The 23,638-nt window shown below is 46.3% G+C and overlaps 1 protein-coding gene across 1 annotated transcript in view; it reads left to right on the plus strand.

Moving 5' to 3' along the window:
* Positions 1–23,638, plus strand: part of SPEF1 (sperm flagellar 1) — a 142,662-nt gene that overhangs the window by 62,151 nt on the left and 56,873 nt on the right. Inside the window, exons 3-4 of the mRNA XM_069632258.1 lie at positions 8,493–8,649; positions 21,397–21,439. Of these exons, the coding sequence (XP_069488359.1) occupies positions 8,493–8,649; positions 21,397–21,439 (200 nt within the window). The remainder of the gene's footprint in view (positions 1–8,492; positions 8,650–21,396; positions 21,440–23,638) is intronic.

Below are 23,638 nucleotides of genomic sequence, written 5' to 3' on the forward strand. Positions count from 1 at the left end.
GGGCGGTGCCTGCATCAGGGACTGTAGGCCGGAGATGAAATCCAATGGTTGTAAGTCAACTGCAGAGTCCGTGGGATGCGAGCATAGCTGCCAGCAACCCTAACAGATAGAGAAAGAGGAGCGAACTGCTAGCGGCGCTCACCCTTCACCGAAATCGTGTACGCGGAGCCGGACAGCAGGTGTCAGCCACCCAGAGGAGATGTCGGAGACCGTTGAGTGAGGAAAAGGGATCACTCAAACCGGGGCACTCCTGGGGCTGTTACGTGGCAAAAGTGAATGCTGAATGGACAAGAAATTATGTGCATGATACAGTAACTAAAGTAAATGGTTTCTGATGATTACTACAAAGTGTGAGCAAATAAAAACTGGAAACTATTGAATACCAAACTGAATGAAAGCTTTTGATGAGCATAAGAAAGCTTTTAATAAACCAATATGCAGACAAGTTAGTGTGAAGAACGAATACCATATATTGCAAGTTAAGAGTGGATCTGAAGAAATGCAATTTAAAGCAAGGATGGAACATTCTGATTAGTGTGGGAGCAATGTGGTGAAGGGCAAAGAGCACCACAAAGTGAACTGTGTAACAAAACGTATGGTGGCAAAGTCCAGAGAATGGCAAAGAGTGAAACACGTTGCAAAGCCAAAAGGCTGGTAAAGAGAGAGCCAAGTGAGTGTGAACCAGAACACGGGTGCAGCTACAGAAGAACCTGTGTGGGCAAGCAAGCCTAGGGTGACCGGTTGTGTGACCTGTGATGGGTGAACCGTGTTGTCCGACAACTGCGCCTAGACTGTGATACCCTATCTGTGAAAACCAAATAAATATACTGAAAGCAATTACAAGTGTCTGAAAGTTGACCTGGAACTGGTTTTAAATATTGAGAGACTGACCTTAAGTACAAGTGGGCAAGCTGGTGTCTTGGGGGTGGAGAATCCTGAGACCAATTTTGAACTGTGTTGTCTTCTTGGGGAAGGGAAGCCTGAGATTCCATTTGAACTGTGTTGTCTTCTTGAAGATGGAAACCCCGAGACTTTGTGGAACTAACTTGAACTTGGCTACGGAGAGCTAGAAAGTAAGCACAGAGCTGGAGGAAGCTCAGAACTTTATTTGGAGCACTATTGCGTTTGATGCTGACATCCCTACACATTGTTTAGCTTTAGTTGTGAGGGCAAGTATAGGTTTTGGACACAGACTTTTAAGTTGAACTTACTGACTTGGACTATCCTTAGTTTCTTTAGGTAGGGAAATCCCATCTTAGTTAGGCCTTCAACCAAATAGACATTTAAATGAATAAACCATTTTTTTTTTAACTTTGAATCTGTTGTATGTGTCTTGCTTCATGATGCCTTCGCCAATGGTGTCAGGGTGGGATGTAGCACAACCGATACAAGTTTGGGGACCCTGAAATTTGAGAAGGCAAGTGGCAGAGCATCAGACCCATCAGTTTCCACATAGGGCTCCATTAGGTTTGATATTTGTAGCAGTAGGGAGGAGAATATTCCACTGGGTGAAAGTAGACTGATACCTACTGATTTGATCTTAATTCGGCCCCTTGATACATATATCAGACTAGCACCTAAATCTGGGTTGGCGCGTGGTTTGGATTTATGTATTTGCTGGGGTTATAGACCCAGACCTCAGAGGTGATGTTAAGGTGTTGTTACAAAATCACAGGAAGGATCCATTCTTACTCCATCAGGGTCTCAAATTGCTCAAGGGGTACTTGAGAAAGCCATGTTCCCTAGGGTTAAGGGGAATCTGGGCAAGAGGGAACAGATAGGGGATACTCAAGGTTTTGGAGAGGCAGATGAAACACCTGATGCCCCTCCCAACCCTGAACCCAGAACAACTACAGAGGAAGAACCCGAGACACTTCTAGGCCCAGCCGTTGTCCAAATGAACAACCCCTTATTGGCTGAAGCATTTTTGCAAGTCCTATTTGAGCCAGAAGGTCATGACAAAGGGGGACCCTTTTTCTTTTTGAAGCATGGGCTTCTATATAGAGGTGACACCACTTCAGAGGGCTTGGTAAAAACACAAATGGTTGTCCCTAAGAGTCATAAGCAGGTGGTCCTAGAAATAGCCCATTCGCATCTGACTGGAGGCCATCTCTGACAAGCCAAGACCCAGGCCCAAATAGCAATTACATTCATTCTGCTCCCCTAGAAATCTCCAAACTGGGAAATAAATGCATTCTAGTCATGGTGTATTATGCTACAAGATATCCAGAGGCCTTACCCCTGGGAGCAAAGAAACACAACACATTTTTAAGCACATGCTCCCTTTCTTTTCCCGAGTAGGGTTTCCAAAGGAAATATTAACAGCCCAGTGCTCTACCTTTATGAGCAAACCTATGGGGGAGGTTAAATAACTGTTACACATCACTACACTATGAACATCCGTGTATCATCCCCAGACAGATGGCCTTGTGGAAATATTTAATTAAAGCCTAAAGACCATACTATGGAAATTGGTGGAACAGGATGGTAGGAACTAGGATCAAATCATTCCATGGGCTCAGTTTGCAATTAGGAAAACCCCTCAGGCTTCCACATGATGTTCCCCATTTCAACTGCTGTATTGACGGGATCCCTGGAATATCCTGGATATGTTGAGAAAAACTTGCGAAGAGATAGGAGACCCAATTTCCCTCTCACAAACTGCAATGGGGCTTAAAGAACACATGACAGCTGTTAGATCTTTACTACAGACTCACATGGTTAAAGCATGGAACAACAGAAGACTTCCTATGATAAAAAAATGGTCTCTTTAAGGTTCTTTTCTATAGGTCAAAAGGTGCTAGTACTCTTGCACACTTCTGAAAATAAACATTTATCTTGAGTAGGGGTGGATTGTGCACTAGACTTTGGGCCTCATTACAACTCAGGCGTTAAGGGTTAACGCCACAGTTAACCCTTAACGCTTGATTCTGATTTTAACGCCTGCTTCTAGCAGGCGTTAAAATCCATGGCGCTAACCTGCCATGGTGCTAATTACGCCGCCGTAATTTACGGCGGCGTAATTAGCGCCTTCCCCACTCCCATTATGCCCTATGGGGCAAAAATGGGAATGGGGAAGGGAAAATGGGAAATGGGGATTTACCGCCCCACTCACCTTGGAATGGGGCGGTAAATCCGCCATCCACCATGGTGGTAAAGTTGGTCCACTTAGCACCAAGGTTGTAATGAGGCCCTTTGACTCGACTTGTGCTGCACTTGAGATTTTCTCGGGTGCTAAGGGTTTGTTGAGCTGCGAGGTAGCCGGTAGTTGAGGTGTTGCCTACAGCTTGTAGGCATTACATTTACATGTTCCTCCCCCACTCATTCTCATAATGTATTTTATAATGCAATTCATAATGTATTCAATGTATGTACTTATACATGTTGCACATTCAACAGTCAAATCTCATGTTTGTAATTACCACCAATTATCCCTAACCATGATCACTGTCACTTCACACTGTCATTATTATGCCATGTACATGTAAATGTAACGTCTCAATCTTGATAAAGCTCCAGAGGAGTTGAACCATGTGTCGGCTGACAGCAACAATGATAATGATATTAAAACTTAACTAACCAATGTAAAATGCAACATCAAGCCTTATTACTGGTCTAAAGCGCAAGGAAACCGGACCAGAACACAGTGAGACTAAACTTATATCTAATTGGCATGGACCATATGAGGTTCTGGAAAAAATGGGTCTGTGTAATTATAAAATCTCAGAACCGGACCGTTGTCTTAAAACTCAAGTCTTCCATGCAAATCTGCTAAAGGAGTGGAAAGAAAATCATTTGGAGTCCAATGCCATCATATTATCCTGCCTGTTACCTAAAGATACGGATAATAATGCCTTCATTTCACCTGATCTTAGTAACAACCAAAAATAAGACCTGTATGACCTAATAAGACAGTTCACTAACGTGTTTAGAGAGGAGACCTGAAAAGTGAAGGCTATTTAACATCATATCTGCACACCCGAGAGCAAAGTGATACATTTAAAACCTTACCGCTTAATAGAGTCTAGAAAAGATACCATCATCCAGGAGGTCAAAACTATGCTTGAGGCTAACATCATCAAGCCTTCTAATAGCCCCAGATCCTCCCCTACCATGTTGGTGGCAAAACCCGATGGAAGTTGGAGGTTTTGTATACACTTTAGAAAGGTGAATGCCATCTCTGCCTTTGACGCTTACCTAATGCCATATATCGATGATCTTATTAACAGGCTGGGTAATGCTGTCTACCTTTCCACAATAGATCTCACAAAAGGATACTAGCAGGTTCCACTATATGGACCTGACAAAGCGAAAACTGCCTTTGCTACTCCCATAGGACTGTTTCAGTTCAAGGTTCTGCCATTAGTCTACATGGTACTCCTGCAACATTCCAGAGAATGAAAGATACAATCTTACAACCATACTTGGAATTTTGCGGAGCCTATATAGATGACATAGTGATCCATAGCAAAACCTGGGAAGACAACCTGTACCATCTATACACAGTCATGAAAGCTGGGCTGACCGCTAACCCCAGAAACTGTAAACTAGCCCAATCTGTGGTTAAGTATTTGGGTTTCTTTTTGGGTAATGGTACTGTCCAACCACATCAGGAGGAAGTTAGGGCGGTTCTCGATATCCCACGCCAAAAACTAAGGAAGACCTGAGGGCCTTTTTGGGGCTAATCAGTTACTACTGCCATTTCATTCCAAATTTCTCCAGCAAAGCCACACAATTAATCAACAAGTTGAAACATACTGAGCCACAAAAGATCAGATGGGAGGATGAAGACGAAATCTGTTATACAACCTTAAAACAGACCCTATGCCAGAGCCCCATTTTGAAAGTAGCAGACTTTACTAAAGAGTACATCCTCCAGACTGATTTTTCCTTAATGGGACTGAGAGCCGTCTTATCTCAAAATCACAATGGATTGGAACACCCAAATTATATATCAGTCGGAAGTTGTTCCCTCGAAAGAAAAACTACTCAGTCATCACGTTAGAAGCCCTGTCAATCGAATGGGCAGTGATACATCTTATATACTATCTCTTGGGTCGTAGGTTTTGACTGATAACAGATCACTCCCCTTTGGTGTGGATTAGTCAGAGGAAAGAATCCAATCCTAGGGTTATGCAGTGGTTCTGGACCTTCAACCCTTTTGCTTCACAGTAGAACACCAGAAGGGCTGGGAGCAAGGTAACATGGACTTCCTCCCCAGGTTTTCATGTGAAGTACCCCAGTCTAACCCGCATAGGGGAAGGGTATATGAGAAACCTGAAGGTATCCTCACACCTGCTCCCCTTGCATCCTCTTCTTGGGTGGCCAAAGAAAGGTCATCCCTTTTGGATCCTGACCCTGGAGGTGAAGATGCGAGGGATGATCACCTGGGTGGCGGGTCCTTGTGGATTAGGGACCGGATATCAGCAGGCGAGACATGGTATCCCCCCTTTTCCAATGAGAGCCAACCTTACCTTCACCCTACCTTTGTAGTGTAACGCTCACCTGACTCCCACGGAGGCGCTGGCCTGGTTCGCCCTGTTGTGACCTCATCTAAGGTGATGCGCAGGGGTCGGAAGACGGACTGAACCAGGCCCCAAATCTGGCTTGTCTGACTCGCAGAAGTATCCTTCTGTAGGTGAAAATAGGGGATTAACTGTCTGCGGGGTAATGCAATCGGCCTCCCACTTACCCCTCTCACCCTCCTCAAAACCCTTCTGTGCTTCCCCATAGCGTCTCACCTTAGGGTCTGGAAGGACGAGCTCTCCATCCTGCTTCTGATGCAGGGGCGCGTTGGTATCCAGTTACTTCACTGGATTTTCGGATTGGTGGTTTCTGATGCGGTGGCGCGTTGGTATCCCGTTACTTCACTGGATTTTCGGATTGGTGAGAACCAAACTTGCTTGGCTTCCAGGTAAGTTTTTGATAAGTGGTTCCCCTTGTGTGCATGCATTAATGTTCTAATGCTAGTGTCTTTTTCCCCATAGGGGCCGGGGTACAGAATGCCGGGGAACAGGCACCGACCCGAGATGAGAGGTGAAATCCTTGTGGAAATCAGGTAAGTCTTTAATGAGCGTCTTGGTAATGTCTTTTCATTCGCTCATTAACGCTGATGTCTTTTTCCCCTTAGGGGCCGGGGTCCGAAAATGCCTGGATGCGGCGCGGACCCGAAATTAAAAGGGAATGACCCAGCAGGTAAGTCTTAACATGGAGATTTAGCTTCCCTTTTCCCTTCTTTCTCTCACCTTCGTTATTGTCTTTTTCTCCTAGGCGCTGGGGCGCGACTGCGGATCCGGATGGTCGCTGCAGAACATGGAAGCGCCCTGTAAGGTGAGTAGAATGAGGCGCTGCAGCGATCGATGCGATGTGCTTTTAAAAATAAATGTCTTCCTTTTCAGGATCGTCGGCAAAATGTCTCTGGGATGCAGATTTAGCAGGTAAGGCCTTTTCCTTCTTCTGTTCTCTTGTTTCCTTCCTTTGCAGGTGATTCAGGATGCTGGCAGGCGTGGCAGAAGTCAGGATGCAGGAGTAGACACGGTGAGCGGCCAGCTGCTAGATGCAGAACAACGCGAAGCACGTGTGGCTGATCGGGTGTGGTTTAAATAGCCTTGGAAGAAGTTCCTAGAATGTGTCCTTCCTCCAATCAGGTATGTATCCTTCCCCGACCACGCCCGGGTGGTAAATGAGTCCCACAGGTAAAGTAGTTCCTTTCAGGCCTCAAGGAGGCCGGGGTTCTGCAGCAGGGTCTGCATCAGGTAAGTGCATCCAAACACTTTCATAATGAGCCTGGCGCCTATGGCGCCAGGATTGATGTTTTCTATGAGCCTGGTGCCATAGGCGCCAGGACGCTGTTCAAAGGGCCCCTATAAGGGGTTGCTGGGACCTTCCCCGGGGACTTGATGTCCGCTTTCGGGGACGCAGGGCCTGAGCCGGCTCCCCGGGAGCGGGCATCATGACATTTAGGCTCTTGTAAACCATCTCCCCTTGTTTTTCCTCATTTACACTATTATAGTATTGGATGTGGAAGAGGCGACTAAGAGTAGTGAACACGAATGCGTCATTTCACCACTTTGTTACTGAGACGAGGAAGAGGCCTGTGGATTGTTGGAAGGGTCAGGCATGTCGCAATAACTATGGTCAGGCAAGGGAAACTAAGTGTTCACACCTGCAACCTGTCAAATGGTTGCAGGTGTATAAAAAGAGTCAGAAGCTGCAAAGAAGGGAACCAGTTGGGCCAGAGAGCACGGCCATCTGAGGTCGAGCAAGCAGAGTACGGGCCAGTGAAAAGGACGCAGACTGCAAAGAAGCCAGGAAGACACCTAGGCCTTTGCAGGCTATGAGAGTCTGGAGCTGCGCAGAGCCCGTTGTTTCATGTTGCTCATGTTGCCCATTGGGAGTGAGCAATATCAAGATGCTGCCGATTGCTGCAAGAGAAAAAGGAAAGAGCGAGCGCTGCTTGCTGGAGCTCCTCAGGAATTACGAGAGGAGCGAGCGAGAACCCAGAAGCAAGACCAGAGCACTCTGGTGAGTGACAGGGAAAGTTCACTTTGGGTTGCAGCAAATACCAAACAAGGAAGAATATGCAATAAAGGGGTCTTGAGACCAAAAAGTGGACTATTGAATGCTGAACAAATTACTAAGCAGGTAATGTGTTTTGTGTGCTGAATAAAGGGTTGGATGACCAAATACGAACTATTGAATACCGAACAAGTTGACAAGCAATGAATACTTTTGAATGCTGAGTTAAAAGGAAAGGATATGAGAATATTGCATGAATTAAATTGAAAGTAACATGCCATGGGTGACATATTAAATTGTACATGCCATCAGGTTATTTAGGGAGGGGCAATTCTCCATAGAAGTATTATGAAGTCTATGGTGTCAATATTGAACAGAAAAACATTTGACACCGAGATTCTTTGGTTCCATGTAATAAAGTTGCCATAATAAATCATGCAGTAAAAAATATATATGGGGGGGAGACCCCTCGCAGCCCCCCAACACTCCCCATAACATAAATACTTATCATTACCCACCCGCCACAAATATATGTGATAAAGTGCATTTAAAAAAGAAATTGCCATTTTTTTACCACAGGTAATCTCCCCGACTTTATTACTGGATACCGATTCTTTTACCCCCCCCTTATTAAATGTGTGTAGTTTAGCAACAGCAAATATTTTCTTTTGACAGGAAATATATACAAATCTCTAAAGAATTCAAGTTTCCATATAATACCTGCCTCTTCCTCCTGCATTTAACTCACCCCCTACCAAATAATAAGGCATTTGATGCGTATAGCAGGCCAGGAGTCACATCAGTGCTGAGGAACATGTGGTACAACCATCAGATCAGAGTTTGTGAACACAATGGATTATTCATTGGTACAGCATAATCAAACAATACGGCCAACGTTTTCAGATCCAGTGCCTTGATGCAGTCGGCAATCATGTGTCCATTTTAACCATTCCGATCCTTCGTTTCATTGGCAGGAAAGTGTTAAGCAGACTCAACTTCTCTGTCCCAGAAGACGTCATCCGTAAAATCGTCCAGTGCTCCCCTGGAGTGGCGGAGCTAGTGCTGAAGACACTGAAGCAGAAGATTGAAGAGAAACAGAAGCAAGGCAAAGATGCAGGGGAAACCCCTCGGGTGAGTGGGGTATTCTTCCATCATTACTAGAGGGAGTACTATCTGCGTACCAACGGAATGCCAATCCTACTATAGGTACCAGAGGAACAGGGTGAACAATATACTCAATAAATGTTTTTGATGGATTGTCCAAATCCTATATGTATAATTATCTACCTTTCTGCTCTCATTTCGTCTTTTGCTCTCTCTTTTCATCTCTATGCCAATGACACCCACATTTTCTTCTCATTTTCTTCTTTTAATGATACTTAACACTCTATTGTCTCTAACTGCCTATCTGCAATTCAAAACTGGATGTCCTCACAATTTCTCAACCTCAATCCCTCTAAAATGGAGGTTCTATTTTTTCCTGCTATCACGATTCCTCCTACTATTTCCATCACTTTCTCTGTCAGGTTCTCAATCTTGCACAGGGGTAGCACGTACACCTACCTTCCCGTTGGGTCTTGGCACCTGGCTAGGTAGACAACACAGGCCACCGCGACCCGCCGGGGAAAGAGGGTTAGGATCCGTTGGATTGGATAGGTAGGGGGTAGTTACAGTAACCGGGTAAAGGGGAGGAAGGGTAGGAAAGGGTAATGGATAAGGAAAGGGTTTTAGGAAAGGTCCGCCTTGATGTGTTCTGCCTGGGGCTCCTGAGATCGTCGGTACTCCGCCCATGCATGCTTCCACACTCCTAACTAACTTTGCCCCAAAACACTGTGACATAAATGCAAGGTTCACCAACAGCATTTAGGAATTTACACCATAGGAAAAAGCGTTATGGACACGCTACTGCTTTAGACATAGATTTGGTAGTTTTCATCACTACCAACCCACAAGGGTAGCATTATCATTAGCGTCTAACACTTTTAAGAATAACCAAATGAGCACTTAGCTTCTTTTGATGATACCGGGTTGCGTGCCAGGCGACTGCCAGAGTTCTTGCCGTAAGACTACGGCGGCGCAGCGGGTTCAGGCTGCTGATACAGCAGGATGCCGCTACAAGGGAATCAGAAACAAGAATGAGCTTGGGTCGCGGACTGGGCTCATCGCATTGCACACACACGCTGATGAGTTGCCCCAAGAATCAACAAGGGCTGTGTTGCTTCACACGGCAACAAAATAGTTTAAGCTGAGTTACGATTCGCCCCCAAGAATCTACAAGGGCCGTGTTGCTTCACACGGCAACGAAATGGTTAAGCTGAGTTACGATTCGGCCACTTGGCCTTGTCTAACAAATATCGCCGGAACTTTCCTCAGTCCGGCGCTCACGTTAGCTTAGAAAGTTGTGGGGGCTTTTCCCACAACGTTGCATGCATTACTGTCTTGTTCAGTAAACAAACGGTTTGCATTTGTCTATTCTCTTGCTCGTATCGTATATCAAGGAAAATGCACTTATCTTGCCAGAGGCGCAGGGCCTGCAGAGATCACAGACGGGGAATGGCCCCGCAGGTCGCAGCCTGCAGGAGCCCTCAGCCTACACGTCCGCTCCAGTCCTTGTCTGTTAGCGCAAGCGGGGATCCGTGCGCTCATTGCGCACATGCGCAGACCGTCAGGCGTTGTCCCGTGTAGTTCTTCTGCTTGCGAGCACGCAAGTTTGCTGGGACTTGTAGTTCTGGCTACTGGATGGCGTTTTCTGCTATCCGCAGCCAGTGTTCTGCAACGTGGACACAACAGTGTTCTAAAATACAATAGTTTATGGCTCCTACAAGACCCAATCCCCACACTGATCACAGCTGAGGCAGTGGTAGTTCTGACATTCTCTTTCTTTCCCCCCTTCCTCACTCTCCATCTCTGCTTCTGCTTGCAACTTAGGGGTTATCTTGAACCTCTCTCTCTCCTTCTCTTTAGATATTTCCACTGATCGATCTTATCACTTTGCTGTTTTTCATATTCGGCATGCTCATCTCTATCTTTCCTTACATGCCACTAAGCTTCTTTTTTCCTGCTTGATGTTCTCTCATATTGCTCGGCTCTCCTCTTTGGTCTTCCTGCTTCTCATCTTCCTTCACTTTGTTCTATCTATAACTCTTGTGGATGTCTTCTTTTTTCCCCCCTTTCTACTCGGTTCACTATCATACCTTCTTTACTCTCCATATCTCTTCTCCCTTTTGAATCTCGCCTTCTCTATCACTTTCTCTCCATTTTATTTCAGTGTATCCATGGTCTTGTCCCTCTGTATCTCTCTTTACTCATCTCTATATATTCCCCTCCTCTTCCCAGATGCAGTTTTTTCTCTTTGTTCCTGAACCCCCATGTGCATCTTCTCGTTTCCGTTCCTTTGCGCTTCTTGCCCCCAAACATTGGAACTCCCTTTTCCATTTGCTCTTCCTCCTCTCTATGTATCTTTCAGGCAAATCTTAAAACTCATATTCTAAATCTTCTTTCCAACAACTAATCTTTACTTCTTCCCCCTGTTCTGATTTTCTTCATTTGAGATTTACTGTTCACATTGTCTGTACTGTTGTTTAATTCTTTGTATTAGCATTTCTGGCGAAAAGCATGTAATAAATTCAATACAAATACAATACAGATATAATATTTTCTGCACCTAGGAGACTAGAAATACTCAAATTTCTGTATCATACAAAAACAGCAAGGCTCTCCTTGCCTGGGAGAGGTAATATTGTCTTCTGAAGCAAGACGGTCTAGGATCCAATGGAGTGAGAGACATTGTAGTTAATTTATCCTTGCATCGAAATCCTGAGGTTATAAACCCTTTAATGATAGGGTGAGCGTTGTGAAACATTAAATGATAGTGATAATGATGTGTTATTTATATAGCGCCTTAATCCAAAGCGCTTTACAGAGCACATATTTACAATATCACCCAACTGAAATTGCTACTCATTTATCAACCTCGGAAGGATGAAAGGCTGAAAAGGCCTTGCCGGGATTCGAACCTGCGACCTACAAATCACGCTCAGATCGCAGCAGCGAGCGCTCAACCCACTGAGCTATCTTACCTGTGTGCTCCGAGCAGACTGTGCATTATGTACATAGTGATTCAACACAAAATCCTTTTATCACATACGTATTGGTCAAATATAAAGATCTGTTGTTATTCTTATCTTACCAAAATGCTCTTTGATTTTATGTAAAGAAGCTAGGAACACGCACTGGTGCCATTTGTCCCGTTTCCCCTACAAGTCCATAAGTGCGCAGTTCTAACAAGTACAATAGGGTGAAACAAACGATCAATCTTGAAATAACCTGCTATGAGAACATTATTTGTTTGAATAGTCAGCCATTTGATCATGTTTTTTGTTCAGTAAGACCAGGGTAACGTTCTTACTATGACTCCACTGTATAAAAAGTGATCATCAGAAATTAACATTGTAACATTTTAAAATAGAGCCAGATTACAATGTCAGTACAAATCAATAATGTCCTTTTTATTAGCTTCTTTTTCCGCACATTCACACCATTTTACATACATAGAAATTAACAAATACATCTGTTGCCACTGCAGCCACATACAGAGTCTGTCAGTACCCCAGCATCACCTACTCAGCCTGTCCACATCCCTTTCATCTCCAACTTCTATGGACAATGTGCCCTCAGTTTGATTGCCACATTCCTGCAGGACATACAGAATGACAGTCTCTCCAAATACCAGGCCAGCATTGACCACTGGAAAGGCCTCTGCCACGATAGCTTTAATTCTACTTCCAAACAGCTTTAATTCTACTTTTAAACATAATAAAAAAGCACCCTTTAACCCATTTTTTCAAGATATCTTTCTTTTCTCTGACCCCGTTGTTTTCAGCAACAGCTGGCGTGGCTCTAGCAAATCTGCACCTGACAATGTCACTCTTTCCCACAAACAGATAAAGAGAGGGGGAGAGAGACTAAGATACAGAGTGAGATTGAAATAAAGAGACACAGAATGACAGGCAGCAAGATAAATAGAGAGTCAGGGACATAGCGATATAGAGTGAGATCAAAAGAGAGAAAATGAGAATGACAGCGAGGGAACGAGAATAGAGCACAGGATCTAAATAGGCACATGATAAACCAGGCACAGCAAGTATACTACAATTGACCAAAGATGCATTGAAAGCACTTTGAAAGTAGTATACATAATAACTCTTTAAACATCACACATTGGTACATTATAATACAACTTAAAGCAAGAAAGATCATTGCAAAGCTTATCGAAAATAATACAAAATATCCAGTACATCGTGGTAACCCTTCCAGATCATGAGATATGTTATATACGTATTAGAGAGAAGTAAGAAGCCACTACAAAAGCAGCATGGTAAAATAGCTGCTCTATGTATTATAAATCAGGACATTTCAGCATAGAATATCCAGCTAGACCCATTGTTATGTTTACACTCGACAGAAGCAATTGAAGAAGACTTTATCTCCACTTAGAGCAGTTCGTATCTAGGTTTCTCAAAGAAGAATGTAATTTTAGTCGAATAGTGAGAACTTTCTTCTATGTATAGGACAGGCCCTGGCCTGGTTGACCTACGTTCTCACCGACCGACCCTTTCTGGTCCAACTAAGGTCTTTCCTCTCTTCTACCTCTCTCTCTACTTGTGGTGTTCCCCAGGGGTCTAACCTCTCTCCCTGGCTCTTCAACTACTACCTGGCATCTCTTGCCCACTGCATCACTGATTTCTGCTCCAATTCTCAATGTTATACAGGTGACACTCGGCTCTCTTTCAGGCTCCCCTCAGCCACCTCCGTTTCTTCTCTCATACCAGACTGTCTGGACGCAATTCAGGAATGGTGTGCCGCCAATTATCTCTTCCTTAATGCCAGTAAGACTGAAATCCTCCTCATTGGAACACCCGCTCCCTCCTTTCCTCTCTATATCTCTGGCTGCCCACTGTGGGCCCTCTTCCTGCTCCTTCCTGTGAGGGTATTGGTGTCATCTTCGACTCCACCCTCTCCTTCTCGCTTCACATCTATGACGTCTCTAAGAAGTCAAACTATTAGCTGCACCCCCTCAGAGGTATTCTTCCTTTTCTCACTTTCCCCCAGAACCTCTCTGTCTCTAGAGCTCTGTTCCTCACTAGGCTGGACTCGTGCAACAGCCTCTTTCTAAATCTTCCTGCCTCTACTCTTCGACCTTTACAGCTTACCCAGAACAGGACTGCGAGACTTGTCCTTGGCCTCAAGCCCAGGGATTGTATCTCTCCAGCTCTGCAATCTCTTCACTGGCTAACCATAGCTGCAAGAATTATGTTCAAGACCCTCTGCATCATCCACAAGGCTTTCTGGGGCCTGCAAACGCTCTACCTCCAACTTTCTCTTCCTCCCTCTGGAACAGCCTCCCTGCCTCTCTCAAACTTGTGCAGCACCACCTCCGGTTCTGGAAGCAACTCAAGAACTTCCTTTTCGCTTCCACTTTCTCTCTTCCTCTCCCTTGCTGATGCACCTGCTGATGCAGCTGAATGCTCTGCGCACTGGTCACCTGGTCACCCTCTGAACTCGAGCCCAGGCTCCTGCATGTCCAGTTGCCCACGCACTGCCTCCGGCTCCCCAGCATTTAAGGGTATGTATCTGCAACCCTATAGTCCCTTCGCTCTGCATTTGTGAGCCACCCGCTGACTGAACTTGTGAGTTAACTGCACTTCTCCCTTCCCCTCCCCCCTGGCACTTCTCCCATTCCCTCTTCCCTGCACTTGCGCGATCTGGATGACACAAGGCCTAGTAAGATAGTTATTTTGGTCTTGGTTGTTTCCCCCTCCTTGTCTTTTCGCGCCTAGAAACACTTGTGTAGCGGCGCGTAATAAATGCCACATCATATCATATCATACATCACGGCCTGAGCTCATGGTGTGAAGACGTGTTGAGACTGAGCTCCCGTCTCGATCCTGTAATTGATCCTTATAAACTATGTGCAAATAAACAAACACCTGAACAAAGAAAACGATCCTGCACTCTGCGTGAGAAACCACAAAAGAAATTGGAGCCGGCAAACCACCAGGCGAAGCTACTGAAGCGGAGCCCCTGGGAAAGCCAAGATGGCGGGCAGCGCTGGGGCTTGAGGCCAACAAGGAAGAAAGGCCACGCTCGGTGAGCGAAGTTTGGGAAAGAGTGCGAAACAAAGGCACCTGGCACAACAGACCCGCCCGTAAACACGAGCGACCTGCATCTGCGTCCCTGAAGCTGACAGAGGCAGTCTGGAAGATTTGGAGGAACGTGGACCAGGGACTGCGCCATCCTGCAGCAGACAGTGAGAAGGTTCGGCCACCGGCTAGCCATGGACGCAAGGGAGGGAGCCGGAGCTGCTGCGGAGGTCGACCACAGTGACGCATCAAGGATTGACGGCCCAGAGAGTTGTCAGTACTGGAGGACAACGCGAACTCACGAGACCTGCGGTTGAACCAGAGGCAAGCCGGACACAAGGTGCGACCCCAGCACCCAGGCTAAAGCATAGACACACCGAGGGCCACCGACCCGGGAGGCGCAGAGCGGCTAAGAGGGTGGGGTGACCACCGGTTGCCTCACAACAAGGACATCCCAGTGAGGGACACAGAGGGTGGCAACAGCCTTAGATGGCGGAACGCAAGCAACAAAGGCAGAGTTAATTTGTGAGGCCTCCGGGCACAATAACTGACACTACCATCCTGGATAGTGCGAACCGAAGCTATAACGCCAGCTGATCAGGGCAACGCACAATGAAATATAAACACTGCTTCCCCGCGTGCAGGACATTAAGCCGCTGGAGAACAAAGCGAGTGAGAGAGGGCAGAGTGGGTGGCCTGTACGGCCCTGCAGCACCTGGGTGAGCAGCGGCACGGAACACGGAAAACACAGCTCCCTAGGGGTGGGCAGCAGGACACCAACTGGGTTCGCTCCCAGACTCCGTGGCAATTAACAGCACTACTGAACATGGACAAGGGGCACAGGCTGTCCTGCAGGCACTGCTCTTGGGCAGGCGAGCACTGGGGACGAGTAATACCTACGCAGAGGATTAGAAGGCGAGATACACTAGGTTGGGCCCAAACACCGAATGCCCACGCCGGATGACCGACCAAAACACTTCCTAGCCCCACCAACCCAAACAGCAATTCAAGCACGCTGCACCTAAGCACGGACGAGAAGGGGACACATTATCCCTGGCGACACTACACCCTAAACCGGGCTAGGAGGACTAACTGGCGGGGAACGCATGTTCAGCGCACAAACAAGACCGAGGATTGACACTGCCTTCCCCCACGCAAATAGCCAGACAGAGCAGTGGATAGAAGAGTTGGACGGCTACGGCTGGGCCGGTTGGCAGACTACTGTTGCTCCAGTCCACGACACATGGACATGTTCCTCTCCAAGGGAAGAAACAAGGCCAAGAGACGGAGCAACGTGAAACAACTGCAACGCTGAAAGACGTACAAAACAGGGTACTCTAACTGGAAAGACACAACAAATTACTGAAAGAGAGGGCCGAAGATGCGGAAGGTCAATCCAGATGAAACAGCATTCGCCTACTCGGAATCCCTGAGGGAATGGAAGAACCCAACCCTACAAACTTTGTAGAAACCCTGCTACAACAAGAATTTGGCGCTGGCTGACTCTCGCAGGGGTTTGCGGTTGAAAAGGCACACAGGGCCCTCCAGAAAAAAACGCTCCCGGCTCACACCCCTGCACGATAATAGCAAGGATCTTTAACTTCCAAGACAGAGAGATAATACTACGCTACTCACGCGAGGGAGGTGAAATAAAGAGAGACAAGGCTAAGATCACCATATACCCGGACTACACCCCATCGGTCCAAAGTGCGAAAAACTCCTTTGTCCCAGTCAAAGCTAGTCTGCGGGAACTGAACCTTAAGTATATGCTGATGTACCCGTCCAGGCTCAAAGTGATACATAAAGGGAGAGCAATCTTCTTGGAGAGGTCGGCAGCAGCCAACATGTGGCACGAGGACAATGACATGGCAGGTGGAGAAGAAGCGGCTGCATGATCCACACGCAGAAGCTAAATGAAGTTATGTCCAACTGGAAGCAGAAGGACGCTCAAAAGGGAAAAGACTAAGCCAATGTTTTCATTAACGACGGGGGAGCTGCTACACCGTCTGGCCCGAGCAAGATGGCATGGCCCTGCGAAAGGACTGGTGCCAGCCATTGCTGATGCACCGCAACCCACCCGAGACGTCCTAGAAAGGTCGAGAGGCGGCGGGGGCACCTGAGCATTGCCCACATGGTGCAACTGCTGGGTGCAGTTGGTTGGGTTTAATTTGTTGTTGTTTTAAATGTTTTACAGCCTTCACAATGATGGGTACATGGGAACAGTGGGCGCCAGGATTGCAGAAATGGACATTATGATACAGGGATGGCGGCTGATAGTAAGGTGTTGACATGGAATGTTAGGGGGATGGGCTCCTACATGCATAGAAATAAGATCAAATCCTTCCTAAAGAGGAAGCACGTCTCCATCACACTCCTACAGGAAACTCATCTCAATTTCGAGAGCTCCGCAAAAGTGACGGAGTGGTGGGGCGGACAGAGCTTTGGCACTGCATACTCCAAATACGCACGCGGGGTATACACATGGATAAACAGCACTGAACCATTCAAGTTACTCTCAAAGGAAGTGGACGCATAGGGGAGGTATTTGATACTGAGGGGCAGCAGTGAACAGCTAGAAATATGCATAGTCAACTCCTATCTCCCCAACAAAAGGACCTTGGTATACCTGACCAAGCTGGGCACTAAGCTAACTCCCTACCAAGATTGTTTTTCATATGGGGGGGAGATTTTAACTGCATATGCGACCACATCTTGGACATATCAAACCCCCTGATACCATTGCCTAACCCGACCCACTCCACATTAAATAAGGTGATAGAGAACTTAGATCTAGCAGAGGTGTGGAGGGATCCACACCTGGAAGACGGGAATATTCCTATTTCTCATCTCCCCATGGACTTTACACCAGAATACACTACCTGCTAATAGACAAGCAACACATGCCCCAGGTGAAGTCGCTGTCCTACCTGGGCAGATCAATTTCGTATCATTCCCCGCTCCTCATGGAGTAGAAGATATGTGGGCCTAAACCGCCCATACCAATGTGGCGAATGCCAGTGGAGGCTCTAACAGACTCTGCCTTCAGAGAGGGTCACAGAGACAAAATAAAGGAATACTTGGCCATCAACGTGGGGAGTGTGAAGGGATGGGACACGATCTGGGAGGCACTGAAAGTCGTGGTGAGGGGGGAAATCATCGCTTGTGCTGGGGGCATCAGGACAACACTGAGAAACTAACTGGATGAGGGGGAGGGACGAATTAAACAACTGGAAGCCAATGCTCCAAGAACGAGGGAGTTGAGGAAGAACTCTCCATAGCCAGAAACGACTGCCAAAAGGCGTGGGCCAGAGTAGCTAAGTTCGATTATGTTGCTAAAACTACCAGAGCACACGCAGAGGGCGACAAACCAGGCAGGCAATTGTCGTCACTGTGCATGAGGGAATACCTGAAACACCCAATCACAGAAATTATGGACCCCACAGGTGGGGTGCACACATCGCAATTAGTCATTAATGACACATTTAAGCAGTTCTACTCCCAGCTCTACAGCCACGCAGCGATGGTGCCGCAAAGCGACATCTTAGACACACTTGATGAGATAGGGCTATCCACACTGAGTGAAGCCCAATGGGCCACGCTGAACGGGGAACTGACAGTGGAGGATATAAATTAGGCAATTAAAACACTGTCTACAAGCAAGACCCCGGGTAGCGACAGACTACCCCCTGAGTTTTTCAAAGCATATGACGCAGACTTGGCCCCAACCCTCCTGGAGGTGTTTAGAGAGTCATACGAAAAAGGGATACTACCGAGAGGCGTGAGGGAGACACTGGTTGTACCGATACCGAATTCTGTGAAACCAGGAGACGAATGTGGCTCATACATACCAATGGCCATACTTAATTACTATATTAAAATACTGACGACCATACTGGCCGAACGATTGGCAGGGGTTATAGGGGCACTAGTACATGAGGATCAGAACGGGTTCATACCAGGTCGGAACATGACAGCGAATCTGCGTAGGCTTCAACACATAGTGGCACAAACAAAAGACGCACATGAATCGTACGCGGTTGTATTCCTGGACGCCATAAAAGCATTCAACTCCATATACTGGGAATGGCTGCTAGAGGTCCTGGGGCAGTTTGGGCTGGGGGAACACGTCATTCGGTGGATTAGAATTCTATATAACTCGCCGGTGGCCAGGGCTAAAACGGGAAAGACAGTGTCAGGACTGTGGGACATACAGAGAGGCACCAGACAGGGCTGCCCTCTATCCCCAATGCTTTACATCCTGGGACTGGAGCCAATAGCCAGATACATGAGGACGCAATTTTTTTACGCTGGCATCAGAGTAGGGGAGAGTACCACATTATCTCTTTATACGCAGATGACGTATTGCTGTACCTGAGAAACCCGCACCTTAATGTACCAACAATCCTGGAGGTCCTAGAGAACTTTGCTTGATTGTCGGGAATCGCCTTTAGCAAGGAGAAATTGTGCATATTCCCATTGGCGGGGCTGGCTGGGCACAATGTATCAGACCTTCCGGATGTGGGAATCCAATGGAAGCCACACACGTTTAGATATCTAGGGATTAACATCTGGCGCACACCTGAGCAGATGCATGGGGGTAGCACTCTGGTGGCAGGACAGGGGCTGAGAAAATCAACAAAGTTTTGGACCAAATTACCATTATCTGTAATGGGTAGAGTTGCAGTGGTTAAAATGATAGTGCTGCTGAGGTTCTTATACTTTTTCCAGAATGTACTCTATTTCATCCCGGCCTCCGTCTTCCGACTACTTGAAAAATGATTGCGGGAATTCCTATGGGGCACCACTAGACACAGATTATCCTTGAGCACACTAACGCTGCCATACAAAATGGGCAGGGTCCAACTGCCAGATTTTGAAAAATAAGTCACTTGGCCAAATGGCCTGGAGACGAGACTACCTCGGAAACTAGGCTGCTGATACGGTTAGTGGCACCGGCAAACCTGAAGGAAACATTGTGGGTCCTAGGAGAAACCCCAAGGATCGTAAAACTGGCCAGGAAAATTTGGGACCGGGCCCTGAAACTGGAGGGAGGTGCCCACCCCTACTCCCCAGAAATCCCAATTGCTGCCGGGGTATGCACCGGGGAAACAGATCTGGCTCTGATAAGGAAATGGGAGGGACGCAGCATCTAGACCTGGGCCGACACGTATGAAGACGGGGTCTTCAGAGATTTTGAGTCCATGGTGGAGAGAGAAGGCCTACCTAATGGTCAGTTCCTGGGGTACGGGAGGGTCAGTAGAGTGAATAATGCGCAATGGAAAGAAGGGCCAGAAGAGCCTGAGCCAGACCCACTGCTAACACTACTATACAACCTGGGGGACGGATTGAAACCAGTGTCCAGGCTCTATGCTCAATTAGCAGACAGGCCCAACCCAAAAAGCGACTCACTGAAGCAGAGGTGGGAGGCATGCCTGGGGATCAGCATAAGAGAAAAGGAATGGGAGAGAATCCTGCCATATCCCCGGGAAGTGTCAAGAAATGCCAGATTTAGACTGATCCAACTACACGTCCTGTACAGGACACCTATGACACCGGACAGAATAGCCAAATTCAGTAAGAGCACAAGCCCACTTGGTGCCGGAATGTTGCACATGTTTTGAGGGTGCCTGAAGATACAGAATTTTTGGTCCAGGATAGAACAAACCTGCAGAAAGGCCGGGTGGTGAGGTATGATTGGTCCCCGAAAGAGTGTCTCCTGGGGGCCTACCCAAGAATAAACAAAGTAAGACACATCGTGAAACTCATGGATATGGTGTGTGTGCTCGCCAAAAGAGCTATTGCTATGGCATGGAAAACTCCAAGGGGCCCACAGTTCGCCAAGTGGCAGAGGGAATTGGAGCACTGGACAAGGGCAGAAACCAGAGTTTGGGGTGATGGAGTGGCTAAGGCGGGAGGGGAGGCAAGCCCCGCTTATGAGGACTGAAAGGCCTTGATTTTGGACATGTTCCATCCATCGGATGATAAACCCCTGTGAGAGACCCCGGTTCACTGAAAAAGTGGCTCACTATCGCCAGTGTCTGAACCCCTGCAACCGGGTAATTGGACCTGCCAAAACTGGCCACTACAACGCCCAGTGGGATCCTGGGTGCCTGGACTGTTCAGAACTCGGGCCGAGAGCCCCTACACGATTATCCCACAAGTGAAGACTGGTTGTTTTGTTTTCTTTCTTTTTCTTATTTGCTGTTTCATAAGTTAATGTTAATCTCAATTTCTTAGGCACAAGTTGACCAATGCTGCTAAGTGAGTACTGAACTGATATTGTACAACAAAATGCTAATAAAACATTTTAAAATAAAAAATAAATCATATCAAATATCACGTCAAGCGATGCAAGGAGAAGGCCATCCAACCCCATTGAATTTAGTACCTCGTTTTAAAGATTTCCAAACCTGGCTCTTCCAAACAGAACCCCCTGTTATGTTCAGTGTCCATTGTTCTTGCATTGCAAATCCATTGACTGGAATGCAATGACTCCTGTTGAGATCACAGTATTTTAGCTATGGCTGCGCTGTTATGCAACTCATTGGCAAACCTTGATTACCTGTAATTCCACCATGGTCGTTCATAGATCACTATTGAATGTAAACTGTTTGTCCATGATATTTACCGTAGTTTTCCTAATATTAAACTGGTATATGTTATACAAGACAAGAACAATATATTAAAGAGTTTGGTAAATTATATGTGTAAGTGTATGTGTTCTTTTTTTTTTAAGGACCAGGTTCAAGTTGAGGAAGAGAACAATCACACAGATACAGGTGCAGTTGAATCTTTTTTTATATAATACGTAAATGGTAAATGTCAGCATAATTGTATCCAACTGTTTTCTCATTTCTGGACTGACAACACAGGCAACACACTTTTGAGATTAAATCATCTATAAATACAAGAATATATGTTTCTACATACTGAAAGGTAGGCCCAAAAACCGATCAATAAAAACAATCCAAAGAGTCAATAAGGAGTGCACGTTTTGCAAGAAAAATACGTTTTATTACATTCAAATATGGCTGGGAGTGTCGGTCAGCTCCCTGGAACTGAAAACTGAAAGCTCACTTGACACTCCCATTTCAGTTACAAGTTTTATTGCAGAAAACCACTAAATCTGCATATGCAACATTTATCAAATGCAAGTCCAAACCACATTTCCTATTGGCTACTCCTTTACAGAAATCTAAATATCACCTATGTTTTACTACCCCATTGGCCCATGGCGTTTCTGTAACAACTTAAACATAACCTCCAGTGAATGGAGGTCATTACAACCCCGGCGTTAAGGGTTAACGACGGCGTTAACCCTTAACGCCGGATTCCCACTTTAACGCCTGCTTTTGGCAGGCGTTAAAGTCCATGGCGCTAACCCGCCATGGTGCTAATTACGCCGCCGTAATTTACGGCGGCGTAATTAGCACCTTCCCCACTCCCATTATGCCCTATGGGGCAAAAATGGGAATGGGGAAGGGAAAATGGGAAATGGGGATTTACCGCCCCACTCACCTTGGAATGGGGCGGTAAATCCGCCATCCACCATGGTGTAAACATAGTTTACACCATGGTGGTAAAGTTGGTGCACTTAGCACCAAGGTTGTAATGACCTCCAATGACCTAATTGTGCTGTCAGCAGAATATACTGTGTTCTGATTGGCTATTTCTATTTAGGTAACTTGTTGCGACAATGGATTTTGCTTATTGGCCTGATGTAAACAGTGACATCAATATCCCGTGATAACAGAATGGTTGTGATACCACGTTCTCGTGAGACCAAGCAATTTTGCAATCCCTAACGGTTCTTTGACTTTGTAGCTGTACTCTTTGGCAACACCTCTTGCCTCTCTCATCTTAAAACATGTTACTTTCCTAGTGAGCATCCTTCCTTATCTCTCATGGAAACCAGTGGGTTTATAAAAAAACAAATGTTGAGGTCAAGAGTATTGATTAATACCAGTATTAAGCAAGACTCTGCCCGGTGCCTAACAATCCAGGAGGAATTGTCTAACAAAATTCGTGGTCACCAGGAAGTTATTTGTACACAGCGACTTGGCTCAAATGCCCTTTAGGAAAAAAAAGCCCACTCCCATTGCCACTGACTCTGTTCTTGTGACACCTGAATTTAATTTTAAATCAAGCACTGAGGCAGAGATCTTGAAGATAATTACCAGTCTCAAACCTAAATCATGTAAGGGGGATATTTGCCTTGCAAATATCATTCAAGAATCCCTTGGTCTACTGGAATGGTGAATCTATCCTTCAGCGAGGGTGTGGTACCTACCTCTCTGAAGGAGGTCTGGGTTACTCCCCTTCTGAAGAACAGTTCCCTTGATCCTTCCTTATCTAAACACTAACGTCCAATAACCAATGTCCCGTTCCTGCTCAAGATCCTGAATAAAGTAGCTTATCTTCAGTTCCGGGATTTCCTGGAGAAGAATTACGTCCTAGGCACTCACCAATCCGGATTTAGAGCATGGCACGGGACAGAAACAAAACCTCCCTGATGGACATAATAGAAAGAGGACATCCAGCAATGTTGATGTTGCTTGATCTTTCCGCTGCCTTCGACCTGGTCGACCATGTCATTCTTGTCGACAGGGCCGTTCCAATCTGGCCTCTGACTGGATTGCTTCTTTTCTTGGCCCATCGGGGCTATGGAGTAGCATTTGAAGAAGCTCAGTCTCTCCCGGATACCATTAATGCTGGTGTATATCCTGTATATCACCTTCCCTCTTCAATGTTTACATTTGACCATTACTGGACCTACTTGACCACCTGGGTGTCCGGTACACCAATTACACATATGACACCCAGGTGGTCATTGAGCTATCAGGAAACTATGTGAAGGACTCTGTAACCATTAATCGGGTGTATGTGGCCATCCAGTCTTGGATGGCCCAATCTCTTTGGCACTTTCGTAATGACAACAAGACAGAGCTCCTCATAGTGGCCACTGGCCAAGGGCTCAA

Source organism: Ambystoma mexicanum, chromosome 6q (assembly GCF_040938575.1).
Source record: "Ambystoma mexicanum isolate Mex_15411 chromosome 6q, UKY_AmexF1_1, whole genome shotgun sequence".
Lineage (NCBI taxonomy): Eukaryota > Metazoa > Chordata > Amphibia > Caudata > Ambystomatidae > Ambystoma > Ambystoma mexicanum.